Source organism: Ursus americanus, chromosome 26 (genome assembly GCF_024610735.1).
Source record: "Ursus americanus isolate L20-20 chromosome 26, mUrsAme1.1.p, whole genome shotgun sequence".
Taxonomy (NCBI): Eukaryota; Metazoa; Chordata; class Mammalia; order Carnivora; family Ursidae; genus Ursus; species Ursus americanus.
In genome coordinates, this window is record NC_142152.1 from 23060810 (window position 1) to 23077793 (window position 16984).

The 16984-nt window shown below is 43.5% G+C and overlaps 1 protein-coding gene across 2 annotated transcripts in view; it reads left to right on the forward strand.

Moving 5' to 3' along the window:
• Nucleotides 1-16984, forward strand: part of NRXN3 (neurexin 3) — a 1516445-nt gene that overhangs the window by 432494 nt on the left and 1066967 nt on the right. For both annotated transcript variants that reach the window (XM_045807717.2, XM_087856158.1), the window contains exons 3-4: nt 9038-9339; nt 15264-15425. In XM_045807717.2, the coding sequence (XP_045663673.2) occupies nt 9038-9339; nt 15264-15425 (464 nt within the window). The remainder of the gene's footprint in view (nt 1-9037; nt 9340-15263; nt 15426-16984) is intronic.

The following is a 16984-nucleotide window of genomic DNA, read 5'->3' on the forward strand; positions in this document are numbered from 1 at the left end:
CCCCCAATTTATGTCCATTATTCTCTATATATTCTGGGCCGAGTGAAGGAAACATGAGGTAAAAATCTTTAACACCTTATACTTCCCTGTTGATCACCCAGATGAAACTTGGCAGTCTCTAGATCACCTTTCCTCTTCTAGGAACAGGAGCCGTTTGAGTTCCTGAAATATCTGTAGGAAGTTTCACATAATACCAAATTGTCTTATTTTCTCCGGATACTTAAAGGTGGATAGTTTCACCAACAAGATGATACAGATACAGACTTACTGAGGCTGGAGGTCAATTAGAGCATCGTCTTCTGACGCCAGCCTGATGATTGGTTATGGAGGGTGCTTGTTTTCATCTTGGGTGAAAGAGATTTGGCAGAAATAAATATTTTAAAAGTCCATATGGGTTTTAAAACCCATATTGATTGCTTTTAAATATCTTTTTTTAGAGAGAGAGAGAGCAGGAGGGGAGGGGCGGAGGGGAGGGAAAGAGAGAATCTTAAGTAGACACCCCGCTGAACGCGGAGCCCAACACAGGGCTTGATCTCATGACCCCAAGATCATGATCTGAGACAAAATCAAGAGTCAGACACTTAACTGACTGAGCCACCCAGGCACTCAGCTTCTAAGTATCTTAATATCTGTGTGAGTTTTCCCAAAGTTTGTGAACCTTTCATGACTTTTATGTTCCTTTCTGGACAGTATGTGTGGATGCAGTGAGTATCTAATTTAGGTAACAGTTAGGGTCAGTATCTGTGCCAGTGTAAAAACAAAAATCTTTTCAGATGATTTGCTTCCTGCTCTAGAATCACAGTGGATATTTCTCATAGTTATTAATTCTGTTTGTATCAGACCTACAGTCTTCCATCCCCTCTTCTCCAGCTTTTGTCCCCTCTGATTTTTTTTTTTAAGATTTTATTTATTTGAGAGAGAGAAAGCGAGAGAGAGCATGAGTCAGGGGGGAGGCAGAGGGAGAGAGAGAGGCAGACTCCCCGCTGAGCTCAGGGAGCCTGATACAGGGCTCGATCCCAGGACCCTGGGATCATGACCTGAGCTGAAGGCAGACGCTTAACCAACTGAGCCACCCAGGCACCCCATCCCTCCTTATTTTATTTTATTTTATTTTATTTTATTTTATTTTATTTTATTTTATTTTATTTTTTGTCCTCATCAAGCCCATGGGCTATAGTCTCACAAAGAGGCATTTGGTATTCCAGTACAATTGCCTTAGTTATTGTGTAACTTTGAAAAAGAAGCAGGTTGAAAGGAAAACATAAACATTTATAGAGTATTCTTTTTGGACTGATCCAAGGGGGTATATAGATTTGTAAGTGTGTGTGTATTTTCTGTAATTCTTTTTATCCCCAAACTTAAAATCTCAATCTAACACTTATCTCCAGGAGAACAACCAGGGTTAAATTCTTCTCCATTATCATCACTCGTATCCTCCATGTAACTTCAAGAAATGTATCTTAGTAAACACTATGGCATAGAGCTGGCTTTAAAGTCATTGGTATCATTGATATATTTACTTGTCGTTGACCTCATGTGGTTCCAGATGTGTCTGTTACCTTCCCAGAGTGAAAGCAGTCCAAGGACTGGTTGTCTGAGGTGACGGCCATAACATTCTGAATCCATTGAGGAACAGATACAAGAGTCCAATGGGTGGTCAGATCAAGGATCCAGACACCAGTTTTCTTGCTGGTAGAGCTGTGTTAGAGAATGTGGCTTTGATCCGCAGCCAAATTTTGCTTCCTTGTGATTTTCCCGGAGTTAAACTCAACCACTTAGCCCTAGGGAGAAGAACTAGAAAACCACAGGCCTTCTTCTGCAGGGGCAGGGTCCACTCTGATAGGTTTGCTGCGTGGGAGAACCTAGAGGAGAACTCAGTCCTTGGAGGAAGGGCAGATCTGTAGGAGAAAGAAAGACAGGACACATTGGAATAGTGACCACCTCATTAAGAAACGTGGACCTATGGGTGTCAGACCCTTACTCGGTCACCAAGTGGATGAACCACTACTCTCACTGGAGGAAGCGAATGGGTAAAGGAGAGAAGGTCCAAGTGTTACTCCAAAACCATTCTGTTCTGAAGAATGGGGAGGAAATGTTCTTGTGGCGTTGTAGGGACAGGGAAATGGCCCCATTTAGCATGAGTCTGGGTCACGGCCTGGCACTTAGTAGGCATTCGAGTTGTTTTAGCTTTCCAGTTTCTCTTCTTCAGTAAAGCGTCAGCTAATTATTCGCATTCACGGGGTTGCCGTGTGGCTCAGGTATGTTCAGCACTGGGCACATCATCTGGTGCATAGTAGGCAGCTGTGAATCCGTATTCCTTAAATGAATGAACAGAAAATTTAACTTTTATTGTAACGCAATCGAGAGAAATGCCGACTTCAGGATGCCATTAGCTTTCTAGTGATTTCAGTGAAGCGTGATTTTCCAGGCCATTCTTTTGTGGACCGAGGCAGCTTCCCTCGCCAGGATGCTAGCTGTTTATTTTCCAAGTGACAACTTGATTTACTATTTTCCTTCTCATCACTTTCAAGAAGCATCCGCAGGCTAGTGAGTGACCCAGGCAGTGTGGAAAAGTCCATTTATTTCTCTGTTGCTTCTTTCCTACAGAGAGTCTGAGGATAAGGGTTGGAAATGGCTCCAGGAGGTCAGATTTCCTGTGTGTTTTCTTTTGTACTGCAGGATTGCTCATAGTGACACAATTTGCTGTCTGCTGGTACACTCTGCTTTTGAAATACCTGTATGATGGGATGTGGCAGGTAAAGGATTCATTGTTTCCCCTTGGGGGATGGCTCTGCAGTTTGATCTATCCGAATGCTTTTTTGGCCCTAAAATACATTGTAAGGGAAAGGGGACAGCAAGAACCAGGAGGGCACTTACTTGTACAGTTTTTTGCCTTTCTTACTCTGCGTGTTCCTCCTCTAATTCTAGCGGGAAGTCCCATTAGCTGATGTATAATAGAATTCACTCCAGTAAAAGAGATTTCTGCTTTTCCCTCGTTTTTTGCAAACAGGATGATCTCACAGCTCGACCGCTAACTTGGAGGTGTGCCCACAGATCCCTTAGAGGTGGGCCTTCTTGTTCTGGATGTTGGATTCTTAGCAGGTCACATGGAAAGGGAACAGAATCGCGCAGGAGCAAACTCACTTTTGCCTTATAGCTTGTTCCTTTGCCAGCAAACTACCCCAATGGCTGTGTCAGTTTAAGGCACCTTTCCGAATTGAGTGGTTATGCAGCGTCCCTAGGAATGAACAGAGCAGTTGGGGAATTGAGGACTTCTCTGAGTTCATTTCTGCTTTGTGTATCCCCTGCTCAGTGCTGCTTTTGTCATCATCAGGACTTTTTTTTTTTTTTTCCCTGGGAAGCAGTGACTGGAAGAAGTGGATGATATGTCAGTTTACAGTTTGAGAGCCCGAAGCTTCTCACTGCGGCTGCCCCACTGGAGGATGGACAGTCCCATCTGTCCCTGCTGCGTCCATGCACCCGGGGAAAGGCATCAGCAGGCTGGCCTCAGGACCACAGGCCATCCCTTTGTCTGGCACGGAGGGCAGCAGCAGCCCTCGTGTTCTGGTGTCCCGTGAGCTCCAGGGTGGGCCAGGCCTGGGTCACCAGCGAGCGTTATCTTAGCATCGGTGCCACGCTGCTGCAGGGAGGCCAGTTGAAGGACAAAGGATCCAGAGATGAGAGCGGCTTTGCCTGTGTGTCTGAGGTACATCCTCAGAAAGCTGGCTTCCACACTCCCTTTCTGAAGCACAGCAGGTGTTCTGCTCAGGGTGTGGTTATAGCCACGCCAGAGGGGTTCGCATTTTAATCGTCTCTTCTAAGTGGTGTCTAAAACTTCCATTTCCAAGGTCCTCTGATGGAGGTGAAGAGTGCGATCTTCCCAGTTTGGCTTTCTCCAGTCAGCTGCTAGAGAATTTTGGGCTAGAGCCAGCCCCACTCTCCATTCCTTGGCTTAGGCTCCTGCTGCCTGAGTGGACTGTTCCTGTCATTGTTAGTGGCTTCTCCTTTTGACACATGGAACTTCTTGCAGTTGTAGGAACAGGTAGGGGGGTGTCCTAGGTACCTGTTTGAGAGTTTGAGTTCCTGGCAAGGGGGTGGTATGATGTCATAGCAAAAGCAATGCAGTGGTAATCAGGGGACTAAGGTTTTGGAACTGGCCTGAATGCTTTCCAGTGGCTTGGATAACCCATCTAAACTACGTGCCTCCAGTTCCTCCCATTGGCGTTATCCCAGCAAAGCGACCTCGTGGAGTGTTGAGAGTTTATAAATAATGACTAAGAAAGCATTGGGGGAATATATGGCATTTAAGAAACTGTGCACATGTATTTGCAAATGGACCTAGAATCTTCCTTTACCCATGCCCGACATGTTCTTCCTTGAGGACTTTAATGTCTAAGGTTCTATCATTGTCCCTCAATTTTTACCCCTTGGTTCCACAGCCGCATTTGGATCGTAAGTGTGCAGACTCTGGCTTCCTCCCGTGGTCTGTGGTTTGCCAGTACCTCTGTCTCTCAGTCTCCTGGGTTGTCTCTCCTAAGAACTGTTTGCTTCCATTATTGCCCAGCCAAAGGCAAACCTTTCTCAGGAATGGTATCAACATCGAGGTTGAACCAGTCCTGGGCACCCCCAAGAAAGTAGTTCAAATGTGTTCTCAACCTTTTTTTATTAATTTATTTGAGAGCAAGAGCAAGAGAGCAAGTACGAGCAGGGGGAAGAGCAGAGGGAGTGGGACAAGCAGAATCAGCGCTGAGCAGGGAGCCTGATGCAGGGCTCGATCCCATGACCCTGAGATCCATGACCTGAGCCAAAATCAAGAGTTGGATGCTTAACCAGCTGAGCCGCTCAGGTGCCCCAATGTTCTCATCTTTTAACAGGGCTCTCTGCCTTCAGGGTCCTCCTCTTTTCAGTTCACTCTCAACCCAACATAAGTTGAGTTGCAAAATCTTTTTAAAAGATTATGTGATCTTTTAAAAATACAAATCAGACCCTCCATCCTTTCAGTAAAATTGTGCCATGGCTCCTCATAACCTTCCGAATAAAGCCCGAATTTCTTGATCACAAAGCCTGAGACATCAAGCTCTCAGCAACCACAGGTTCAATTAAACAGTGATATGCATTTCTCCACACTTCTTAGATTGCATGGTAAAAACATATTACACTGAATATTTTAATCTGCTTTGCTATTTCTCAGGGAAATGGAGATATTATTATATAAATTTCTAGTTGGATGTTTTTTGGGGGGGAGAGGGTGGAATATAGAATTGAATAAATACTTCTAATGCTATTTATATATCGTACGTGGATTAACAAGCCTTTTGAAAGATCAGTACTTTATATATCTTAAGCAAACTGATTTAAAATCTTGGGTTATACATATCTAGATTGCATCTAGTGTTTAATCAATTGGACACTTACAGATAATGGGGAAGTGATTTGTTGTCATACAGTCGAGCTCTGCTTTCTGTGCAGTGAGAATAACATTTTTATTTTAACACTTATGCAATTGATTGTAAACTTTGGGGTGATATGATGTAAGTGGATCTAAACAGTCCATTAGCCGTATCAGTGCGTGCCCTCTTGCCAAGCTGGCGCTTTATGCTAAGCTGTTGTGTACTCTCTTACATAATCCTCTGCATCCATTGTCTCTACCTATTTAGCTTGAATATGTGCAAGGGGACTGCATTGTCTCTTCAACCTCCTTCTCAGTGCAAACACTAAATATAGAAAACAAATTTGGGGCAATATTACATTTTTCTAATGGAGAATTTGGAGAATTGAGTGGGCTTAGAAATGTGTTTGTCACTATTTAGTTTTGTGCCTTTTAGTTATATTCATTGTCAATTTAGTATGGCTTTCAAGGGGATAAGAAGGTGCTTAAGCTTTGGTTACTGGAAGAAAATCAAGACAGATTGGGATCTTAGGAGAAATCAGTTGTGAGAGTATGCAAAGAATGCTTTCTTCAAGGTTCTCACTCTTTCTTCTTCCATGCCCCTCATTTGCTCTTTTAAAGACCAGGTCTTGCACTGCCAATGCCTTTCCTCCCCACACAGTCAGGAGGAAGGTACCCCATGCATGAAAAATGTTACAGGTAGGCTTATCTAGACTATGACTCAGAGACTAGCTTTCAGGTGTCTATTGTGTATTGACATGTGGAGGAGATCGCAGAATCTGGGGTGATGCTGCTCTTGGTATCCTCCTCCAGCCCAGGGAAGAGGCAAGCTGGGAAAATTCATCATTGAATGAAGAGATTGGGAAGGTTGTGAATGGTTACAGCATTTTCCTTAGATTACTTGCAAAGGGATGCGCTCAGCTACATATAATCTTTGTTGGTGAATTTGCATGGAGATTAGCATAAATATGCATGTGATTTACATAGACGATTTCTCACGTTGGTTTTATTTCTTGTTTATTTATTGATGTTCCCTTCTCTACAGTGATGTCATTTTTCTTGTATGGCCTCCACATAAAATAAGTTCTGTAGCTTTAAACACACCCAGAATCCAGGGGGGAAGGGGAACATTACTTTTGGTGAGTAAGTGTGATTTATGTAGGGTGGGGTGAAATAAATTTCTGGCTCAGTTTATCCAAGGTTTGGGATGGTTTGTAAGTTAATGCATGGCTCTGCGGAATCATTCATGCCATTTAGTAGAGTAGGAACGTGTGGTACATCCAAAGTGATGGTAAAAGGATATTTAGAGAAAAGTCCAGAATAACACAAACTGTGTGGTCTTGGGCAATGCTTATTCTTAGTTGTCAGTTTCTTCCTTGATCAAAAAGGGGGGCATTAAATCAGGCAAGCTCTAAAATCCCTTCTAAGCTCCAAGGACAGGCAGAGTAGTTGGCTCTGTGCACATTTGCATCTGTAGGAAAAGAGTTCAGTGATGATAACTGCATGTGATTTGCCCTCTTTTAGTCCAGGTCAGGCTCACCTCCTGGTCTACTGAGCAAGGCTCATCAAGTTGCGTTTTAACAGAGCCATTTCTTCAGAAATGAGAGAAGAAATCATGACAATAGGCAGGGCAGTAGGGGGTTGGATAGATCTGTTTCAAACATATAGATGGTATCAAATTGCTGCTCCATGATTTTATTTTTTGGCTGTTTTGGTAAAAAAGCATCAGACATGGGTTATTTGCCAAGTAGTACTTGCTACACACACACACACATATATATATGTGTATATATATATATATATATGCATATATGTGTGTATATATATATATATGCATATATGTATGTATATATATGAGACACTGTGGTCATTTATAGGTAGACAGGTCCCTTTTGCTTATACCAGTGTGTGTGTGTACATGTGTACGTTCACGAATGCGTGCACACAAACAGAAATACGCAGGTAGACGCGTATCATTGAGACCCTCTGAAATACACAGGACAAGCCTGATCTCTTCTTTAATTCTCTGGAATACGGAGTTGAGGTTCATGTTTTAAGGCTGTCATGAGGCTATAATTAGCTTAATATAGTCTGTAGTGGGTGGTCATCTCTCCCATATGATGAGTGGGGAAAGTTCTTATCTAATCATGAAAGTATATTTATTTTATTTAAGTGACTTACCAAGGGCTGTGATGATTGAGAAAGATCTAAGTTGAGGTGGAATTGACGTTGGTTACAAAGGCCGAAGTGTAGTTCTAGAAGAGAAAATAGAACTTGCTCAACCTTACTTTGTAACCCCCACTCTGTAATGGGAAACTGCCTATCCAACCTTGTATTGTTGCCTATTTCCTTTTCATGATGAGGTGCTTTTGGCCAACCCTGATATGCAGTGGGCCATTCTCAGTGGGCTGCCTGGCAGGGGACAAATGAAAGTCCCTATCCTGGATTGTGAAATTATAAATTACATCAACAAATGATTAAATAAAACATGTCATTACCTTGACAAATACACCTTTGAAACTACCTGGTAAGCCAGGCGCACACTTAGAATTTTTGGATTCCTCAGCATTCTGCCCTGGGCAATGCTAGCACAGGGAGAATCGGCCCCTCTGGTTGTCCCCTTCTTCTTTCCACCTTTGGCTCCATCCTGTATCCACAAGGGCTCTGGTATAAATGCATGTGGATGCCCACGTGGCCAGGCTCTGTCTAACTCCCTGCAAGTGGTCCCCCATTGCTAGTGCTCAGACCTTGAGGTACGCACACCAATGGCATGATTTGCTGTTGGAAAATGAGTCCGGGGCAGAGGCTTGCAGAAGCCCTGGAAACAGGCCTGGGGCTCCTTGGGTAGGCAATTAGAGGATCCCAGGGTATGGCCTTGAAAGAGAGTATACACTCCAGTGGAATGCTGTCTTCACCCTGGATGTTCTATAGGAGCGTCCGACCAGGGCCATCTAAATTAGGAGACCCCAGAGCAGAGATCCCTTTGAATCGAAAGGGAGCTATTGACGCTAGCTTGTCAAAGCGTATCACCAAATTCCATTCTGTTCCCTTTGCCTCATCTGCTTGATCACCTCTGCAGGTCCAGCCTCCTGTTTAATAACCTGTCACATTCCACTGGACTCAGGGCTGTACCATGGAAACCAAAGTTAGCTGGGTTATTTATGGATGGAAATCAGAGCCAGATCTTTCAGGGTAATTGATTTTTAGTTATTGGTCAATAAAAGGTACCTAGAGATAAAGAATCCTTTGTCAGAACAGTTAATTATCCATTCTAAACCAGCTCTCAGACAAGCATTTAAAAGCCATCATTGAAGTAAAAGCAACATAAACCTCACTCTACCATTTTGCATAAAATTTCCTTCTAGGTTTTTCTCTGGGGAAAATGGGAAGGAAAGGCAGCAAGCTCTCCTACACCATTGCATCGGTCTTCTACCCTTATGAGGATAGATGGCTTCTCGGCAGTTACTGTCCTCCTGGTTTCCCTGGTACTTAGACACAGGTCTGGTGGAAGAGTTGGAGGGAGCTCCTGTGGATAGCAGCTCCCTGGCAGGGGCACTGCCCTGGGGGGCCATGTTCTCTTTGGTATTCGCGTATACATGATTCATGCCAGTCAAGTGGTGACTGCTTTCCTCTTTCCTTTTCACACAGCCCGAGAGGAGAACGTGGCCACTTTCCGAGGCTCCGAGTACCTGTGCTACGACCTGTCTCAGAACCCGATCCAGAGCAGCAGTGATGAGATCACCCTGTCCTTTAAGACCTGGCAGCGGAACGGGCTCATCCTGCACACTGGCAAGTCGGCTGACTATGTCAACCTGGCTCTGAAGGATGGCGCGGTCTCCTTGGTCATTAACCTGGGGTCCGGGGCCTTTGAGGCCATCGTGGAGCCAGTGAATGGAAAATTCAACGACAACGCCTGGCATGATGTCAAAGTCACACGTAACCTCCGGCAGGTAATGGCTGAGGGGAGAGAGTGCCCGGAGGCTGCTCTTGGGTAGCTGGGGAGGAGGTTTGTGGAGCAGGTGCTCGATGAGCTGGAGAAGGGTAGAGTCGCAGCTCTGGATTTGCCGAAGCCTAACGTTCTCCCTAGTCTTTGCAGTTGCACAAGGAAAGATTATGAAAATATGTTTCTCCTCCTACTTCACTTCTCCACTTATGCTTATTTTTTTTTCAGAAAAAAAATTCGGTTGTGTAAATAATAAAAGTTATAAATACTTTCCTTTTATTCTGCTTTCCTTTTTATCATTTTCTTAATTATGTTTGAGTCTTGCTGTATTATTGTCAAATTCAATTAGGGACGGTGTTTGGTTCTGCAACTTGCTAGATTTTCCTCATTTTTTGAATATATGTTTTTCTTTTTAATTAAGTTAGCCATTGCCACGATGCCATGATTTTAATTCCTTCCAGAAAAAAGTCTTCCTTTTTCTCTTCCTTTTAATTTACAGCCCCTCCTCTGCTTTCTTTTCTTTCTTTCTTTTTTTCTTTTCTGTTGTTAGGTTAACCTGTAGCCTTAGAATGAATTAGCTGGAATCTTTCTGAATTCCTCTGTTTCTCTGTTCCTTGGTGCGGTGGTCCTACTTTATTGCCCCTGTCTCTACCTCCGAGGCTCTTCAGTTGACTGGGAGGCCTGGAAAGTGGAAGGACCCAAATAAAAAAGTCAACTTTGGAGCAGCCTTTCCTGGTTCTGTTCGTGCTTGAGAACTCCCATCGCTTGCCGATTCTAAGCAGGCAACTCCGTCAGGTGACAACGCTCTCAGAAAGCCTTAGCCAAGTGAAGTTGTTTGCAGTCTCATAACGAATAATAATAGTCACAACAGTGATAATAGTTACACCTCACCAGCCCACATCAGTGAAGAAGAAAAGCATTTCCTATAAAAGTCAAGTTCTGTGCTGATGCCGCTTTCCGGGTTGCTATTTGCACTGGGTTTTTCTCCTTGTGATTTGTCATTAAGCCCACTTAGACAGGGTTCATCCTTTATTAATCAGAAAACATTATGCAAATTTCCAGAAAGTGCTTATCAGATTTTCTTCTGCAATGTGATTGATTTAATGCCTTCTAATGTAAATATGAAAGCCTAAGAATGGACAGGTATTTGCATATGTTTTCTGTTTGATAAAAGGGCGACTCCTTAGTATTGCTAAGTGAACAGAGAAGGTTCACAGGCCTTGGGAACACACAATATTCAAAACTCCCATTGTAACACTTCAGTATGTTGAGGAAGCCACCTGGTTGGGAGATTCTCTTCTGTGGTGACATTACCAAATCACACAAGTCTTAGAGCCCCCCACCCAGTCATCTTAATACTGTTGGGACTGGACATTTTTTGAATCAGTGTACTGTTTTTCCTCCAAGGCCAAAGGATCCAATTGCTAATGTTTTCTTTAATAATCCCCCATCCATACTTACTCCACTCAGCTGTCAAGAGGGCCTGAGTTGAATTTCCATTTGCTAATGTATAAGGGCGCAATGTGTTTGAGTTGCAGAGACTAGACCAAAAAGTAAAATATGACCTTTTGCCAGTTTTGACTGGCAGGCACACAGTAATGCCCTTTAGGCTTTAGTCAGTGGAGGGGAGAATTTTCCTACATGACTGGGGAGCAGGGTCAGCTTGTGATTCCTACCAACCAGTCTGTTTCTCTGGTTCTCTCCCACTCCGTACACTTCCTTGCCATTCTAAAATGATTCCAAATAGCCAGAGAAAGGCTCACTTTTATTTCTACTAAAATCACTTCTCTAAAATAGAATTGGGTCCCGGTTCCATCCTTTAAACTGACTGGGGGAGAAACCAAACTGTTCTCAAACATGGGTTGTGCTGTTTTTGTCCAAGCAAGCAGAAGAGAGCAACCCTGGAGGGTTTCTCTTCCAAGTTCTAAGACCCAGCTCCCTCAGTGCCCTTGGACAAACCACTTAACCTTGCCACACACCAGTTCCCGTTCGTGAAATGGTGATTACAATCCTCCCCAGCCATGTGTGCTGGCTAAATATGCAAAGCACCTTATGTTCCAGAAGGATTATGAGCTCCTCCATGGTCTGGGTGCTAGACTCACTGTGACATGTGCACGATTTATAAGCTGAGTATTCAATATGTTGTGAAGGTGAATGTGTCTGTCGGTCACCAACGATGCTGCTGAGCAGAGCCCTCAGTTCTCTGGACAAGGCGACAGAGGCCTGAGGGTGTTGGGGGCATTTCTTGGCAGAGGGAATATGAATCTCATACTGAAAGTGCACCTAAAATTGGTCTTCATTGAAATCCTGACTGAATTTTGCATCCAAATGCAATTTATTGAAAGAGAGGGAAATCTCCGAAAAGCAGAGTTGATTTTGCAAATGTAATCCTTTCAGTGCTGAATCATCTAAGATTATTATTTTTCCCATTAAAAGAACATTTATAACATCTTCTTTAGTTCTGTAGGAGACATTTGAAGGGGTTGGAAGCCCCTGTCTATTTCAATTAAACTGTAAATTACTTCATAAATATTTGATAACAAGCTTATGACTGTCTCATCTACTTTTTTGGTAAGGTCGAATGGTTTCTGTGGCAAAAATTCATCTGAGGAATGCTTACTTGGGGTTTCCGGGAGTATTCATTACTAAATGGAGCAGAACTTTGCCCATTTCTTCCTTCTTGGTCATCTACCCATGGTTCTACCTTTGAGCCAAGTCAGGACCATGGCCAGCTACTGTACTGGGGTTCTGATTAAAGGAAGGGATGTGAACTGTCTGTTGCAACTGTCACTGGGATCAGGGACCAAGGTAGTGATGCATTTCTCTGGGTTTGTTTTTGGTCTTGTTTTAAAACCCATGACCTTGAACATGGCCCTCATGTGAATTGCTTTAACCTGCAATGCCGTTTTAGTGAAACCACAAACACAAAACTGGGGTTACCAATCTTCCAGCCTTCCAGCCTCCTAGCTCAGGGTGTGTTGGCCATTTAGCATTTGAAAATAGTCAGAGAAGACAAATCGTAGGGCTTCTTTAATCATGTTTAACCTGCCAGTCCCCTCTGTTATCCATACAAGAAATTGCTTAAAAGCTTGAAAAGTACTTTCTAAAGGGGAATTGAGGGAGAGCAGTTCCAATGGGCAGCATTCTGGTAAGGAAAACAAAATAATAACTACATTGGGAAATAAAGAAGAGTCCCAACTATTTTGATACACTCCGACAACACAGTTATTGTCAACCAAGAGGAAAGGCAAGAGGAGAATGTCCCCCTCCTGCCTCACACATCTACACAAAATCATGGGAGTCATGGATCTTTAATCACCTATGGAAATCCAGAATAAGCTACATCATGTAGCCTTCCTATGCTAGAGGTGACCTGTACATGCTTTACGTTTTGTTGTTGTTGTTGTTTTCGTTCTACTGAAAGTCATTATCCATGCATGTAGTCAGAGTCAGATATAAAAAAAAACAAAACGAAACTCACCAGGATATAGGTATTTTAGCTCTCCCTATCTATCTACATGTGAAATGATAAACTTTAGGGGTGTTTTCTTTCAGGATAGGTGGGCTGTGCTAGAGGGTGGGAAGGGAAAATGGTGTTCATTCAGAAGAGCCCTTGGAAAGTAAGTATGACGCTAGTTCTAACTGGGGTGAGGTCTGGTCTGAGCAGTGTTCCGAAGGGGGAGTTCAATGACAGGGTGGATTGCAGCTCCTTTCCTGGCTCCTCCCTGGCTGCCAAGGTTTTCCATAGAGTCGTGGTCTCATTGTCTTCCCCACTCTCTTTTTCTGTGTCGGGTGCCTTTTTTTTGAAAAACTAACACGAGATCATTCATGCAATGTGTCATTTTACTAACCGACTAATGTACTAACACCCTAACGACTCATCTTTGTTTTTAGTTTTTTTAATTAACAATCGTTCTGTTCACAATTTTTAATTTCCTTTCTTCCCCCTTTTCCGCAAAGCACTCAGGCATCGGACACGCTATGGTAAACAAACTACATTGTCTGGTAGATATCATTCTTATTGTCTCTTTTTTTGGGTTTGCCGTGTGTTGCCCCCCTTTTCCTTCCCAAACCCCCCTTTTATCCTCCTTAGACTCGTTTCTTCTTCTTTTAAAATTTTTTTGTTGGATTAAATGCAAGCCTTTCTTTTTGTTAAAAAAGAAAAAAAAAATCAAAGGGGACGTGCCTGTCCAGGAAATGGTATTTGGAGGAGTTTGGTTGGGACAGTTACCTTTCCTCCAGTTTGTCATTTTATTTTTCCCTGGAAAAATATTTTTTTTTTAAACAAAGATGCCCCGTTGAGCTAAATTTGTTTTGTTTTGTTTTCTTATTTTGCAACTTCCAAGTTATAGACTAGGGGCAACAGGATTTCTATTGAGGACTTTCTTCTCTCTGTGTCTCCCTGTCCCCTCTCACTCTTCCTCCTTTCTCTTCCCTCCTCCCCACTCCTGAAGCCCATTTTTCTTTCCCTTTGGTGTGGCCACGGCTGCCACAGGTGATCTGGGGAGGAAAGTACTTCCTTGATTCTTCCTTTCCCGGCTTTCACCTTACTCCCCACCGTGGCCAAAGGGAGCTCTGCCAGTGTGTTCTCCGTACAGACTCTGCATGGCATGTTCCTGTCTCGTGGATTTCCCCATGGGCATCAGAGTGTGTTCCCCCGTTTTCCTCCTCATTACTAACAACCTGTCGATCATCAGCCCAGTTCCATGCTCTTATGTCTCTCCATTTTTGTCTCCACTCTTCTTCATTCTCCTCTCATCCTTCATATATTTTGGGGTTGGGTTTGGACTTTTTCTTTTCTTTTTCTTCTTCTTCTTTTTTTTTTTTTTTAGTGAGGGAGGTGGCAGGCAGGGGAAAGACAACCCTTTAGTTTTGAGTGGTTTTGGTTTTTGGTTTTTTGGGGTTTTTTTTGTTCTTGTTTTTGGGTTTTTCTTTTTTTTTTGGTTGTTTGTTCTTACTTCCATCTTGTGTTTCACTTTGTTCAGAGCATGTAAGTGTGAAGTGGATTTTGATTCTTCCCTTTGGTTTTCCTCACCCCTGCCCACTTCCCTGCCCTTTCTCTTCCGCCTTTTCTCTGGGCTACTAATGGTTTTCGCATGGGTGTGTCAGCGTATGGTGTGTGCACGCTTTGAGGCCCCCTCTTTTCTCTCTGCCCTCTGCTCCTTTCATGGATGTCGGGCGTGTGGGTGCTATTTCTTCCCTGTGGGCATTATTATTATTTTTATTTTGGTTATTATGCCTCATATTCCTTTCTTTTTGTTAGAGTTGCCTTTTTGGTTTGGTTCATTTCTTCTCTTGGTGGTGGTGATGGCAGTGAAGGGTGGGCAGGGGTTGGTGTCCTGGGCTAGTCCATGGCATGTACCATCCATGACATATCAAAAACGAGACCCTTCTCCTTCCCTCCCCGAATGCATGTCTGTCAGTGTGGTGTGAGCCCCCAAAGAAACAAATAGAAAAGAAAAAGAAAAGAAAAAAGGAAAAAAAACCATCCACCACCAAAGACCAACCCTAACAAACCCCATTGTCAAATGTCTCCTTTGCTGTTTCTCACTACCACCGTAAATAATCATTCAAAAAAGAAACAATCATTTTACCAATGAACTGAGACAAGTGATGTCGTCTGAGGATAGTTCCATTTTCTAGCCTGACTGAGTAAAGAGTGCAGTGGGGAGAGCAAGTGGCTCATCTTGGCAATTCCCCCGAAGTCTCCCGGGAGTCTGCACAGGAATGCTGGAGGCTTGGGGTCGCAGGGAAGGCAGACCAGAAAATGGAACTTGGCTGCACATACCAAAATCAAACCAAATTAGAAAGAATATCTCACCAAAATCTTAATGAAAGTGACGCCACAGGTAGGGGATGCCACCGGATTTTGATAGGACTGTAAAGTCATTGTTGGGATTTTTTTTTTTTGTCCCTATGTCCCTCTGCCAGGTGACAATCTCTGTGGATGGCATCCTTACCACGACAGGCTACACTCAAGAGGACTACACCATGCTGGGCTCGGACGACTTCTTCTACGTGGGCGGAAGCCCAAGTACCGCGGACTTGCCAGGCTCACCCGTCAGCAACAACTTCATGGGCTGCCTTAAAGAGGTAAAGGTCACGTCTCTTTAATTCATCGACTGTCCCAAGGTCAAATGAATTTCCAGTTCAGTGAGGGGCTCTGTCCTCTAATCCATTCTTTGAGGCCATCGGTTGTAACGAAAAAGACTTTAGACTTGGAAGCAAGGTCCTAGGTCTTGGTTCCCGCATAAGCTGGTTGGATGACCTTGGGTTTGCCACTCACATGCCTTGTGGTTCTGTCTCCTCATCTGCCTAATGGGGCATTGTATCCCGCAGGTAGCGGTGCTTTATAAATGAAACAACAGAGGTGAAAGGACTTTGATAGTACAAGAACTACACATTGTGAAGTTTGCTTTTGTACTTTGACTTGGCAAGTAGGGAAGCTCTAGCTAAAAGTAGCTCAATTTGGGGTTGTGTGTCTTTTCTAAAGCATAACATATGTATTATTTTACCTTTGCCAAGCTCGGTGTTCCCAAGAGTCTCATTATTTGAGATGAAGGAAGTTTTTCAGAATGTAACATTAAGGTCCAGAAGACTGGTTTTTTCTTTTCTTTTTTTCTTTTTTTTTCCATCCCCTGAAAGCTAGCAGCTGTGAGAAAGCAGTGGGGTTTTGCTATTACTCATTTATTACTATTGTAGCTGATGTGTTGAGACCTCTGTCTGAGAGCAGAGGGGCTTCAGTCAAGTGTAAGTTCTCTAAGATCAATTGTTGAGGCAAAAAGAATCAGACTTGATTTGGTAGAGTTCTTTCAGAATACTGTGTCATCAGAGCTGTGCACTGCACAGTTTTGTTTAATCTACGCCAAGCCTGATTGCCTGAGATATCTATACCCCTTCCCTGGGGAAATTCGTTGAGAAGCTAACAGTGTTCTTTCTTGTAGATAAAGATCCCTTGTGACATGTTATGAGACTCCTCTCAGGGCACATGTTTTATTCTTATTATGGGTATTTGAAATTTGGTGAACATCGGTTATCATATGAGATGGCATTGTACATGCGTTCATCCAGGCCACTTGACTGAAAGCTGTGTCAAGATAGGAGTTGCGCCCATTATGCCTGGCATAGAGTAGGTGCATAATAAGTATTTCTGGAGTGGATACATTTATCAAGTCATCGTTGGGCACTGTGTTTGTATTGTAACTGAACTTAGCGGCTCTTTCCAAGCCATGGTCTCCATGCTTGAAGACTTTATAGTCTAGGAAGGAGGTGGACAAGTACGGCTCAGGACACTGTGTGTTCAGTGCCACAGGCTAAATGTTCTGATTAAGTAGAATTAGAGGAAACAGATACATTTTAGGGGGAAGTCCGTTTCAGAGAAGAATTGATATTTGAGCTGAGCCTTGATGTAGTAAACGCCTGTGAGTTGAGAGGAAGGGGTGGGAAGGAGAGACATGATAAAGGAGGGAAAAATCCAATTACAGCTCTGTATTGTTCTTGGTCTGAAGGACAGATTACAGAAGAGAGCCCCAAAAGGGCTTTCCTCTTTCTGCTGGACGTAAGCTAGTCCTCTGCTGGCCACAGGGACACCCGTGGTCGTTCCTGATGGAATTGCAGTGGACAGAGAGCACTTCTGCCCTGGGATTTACTCC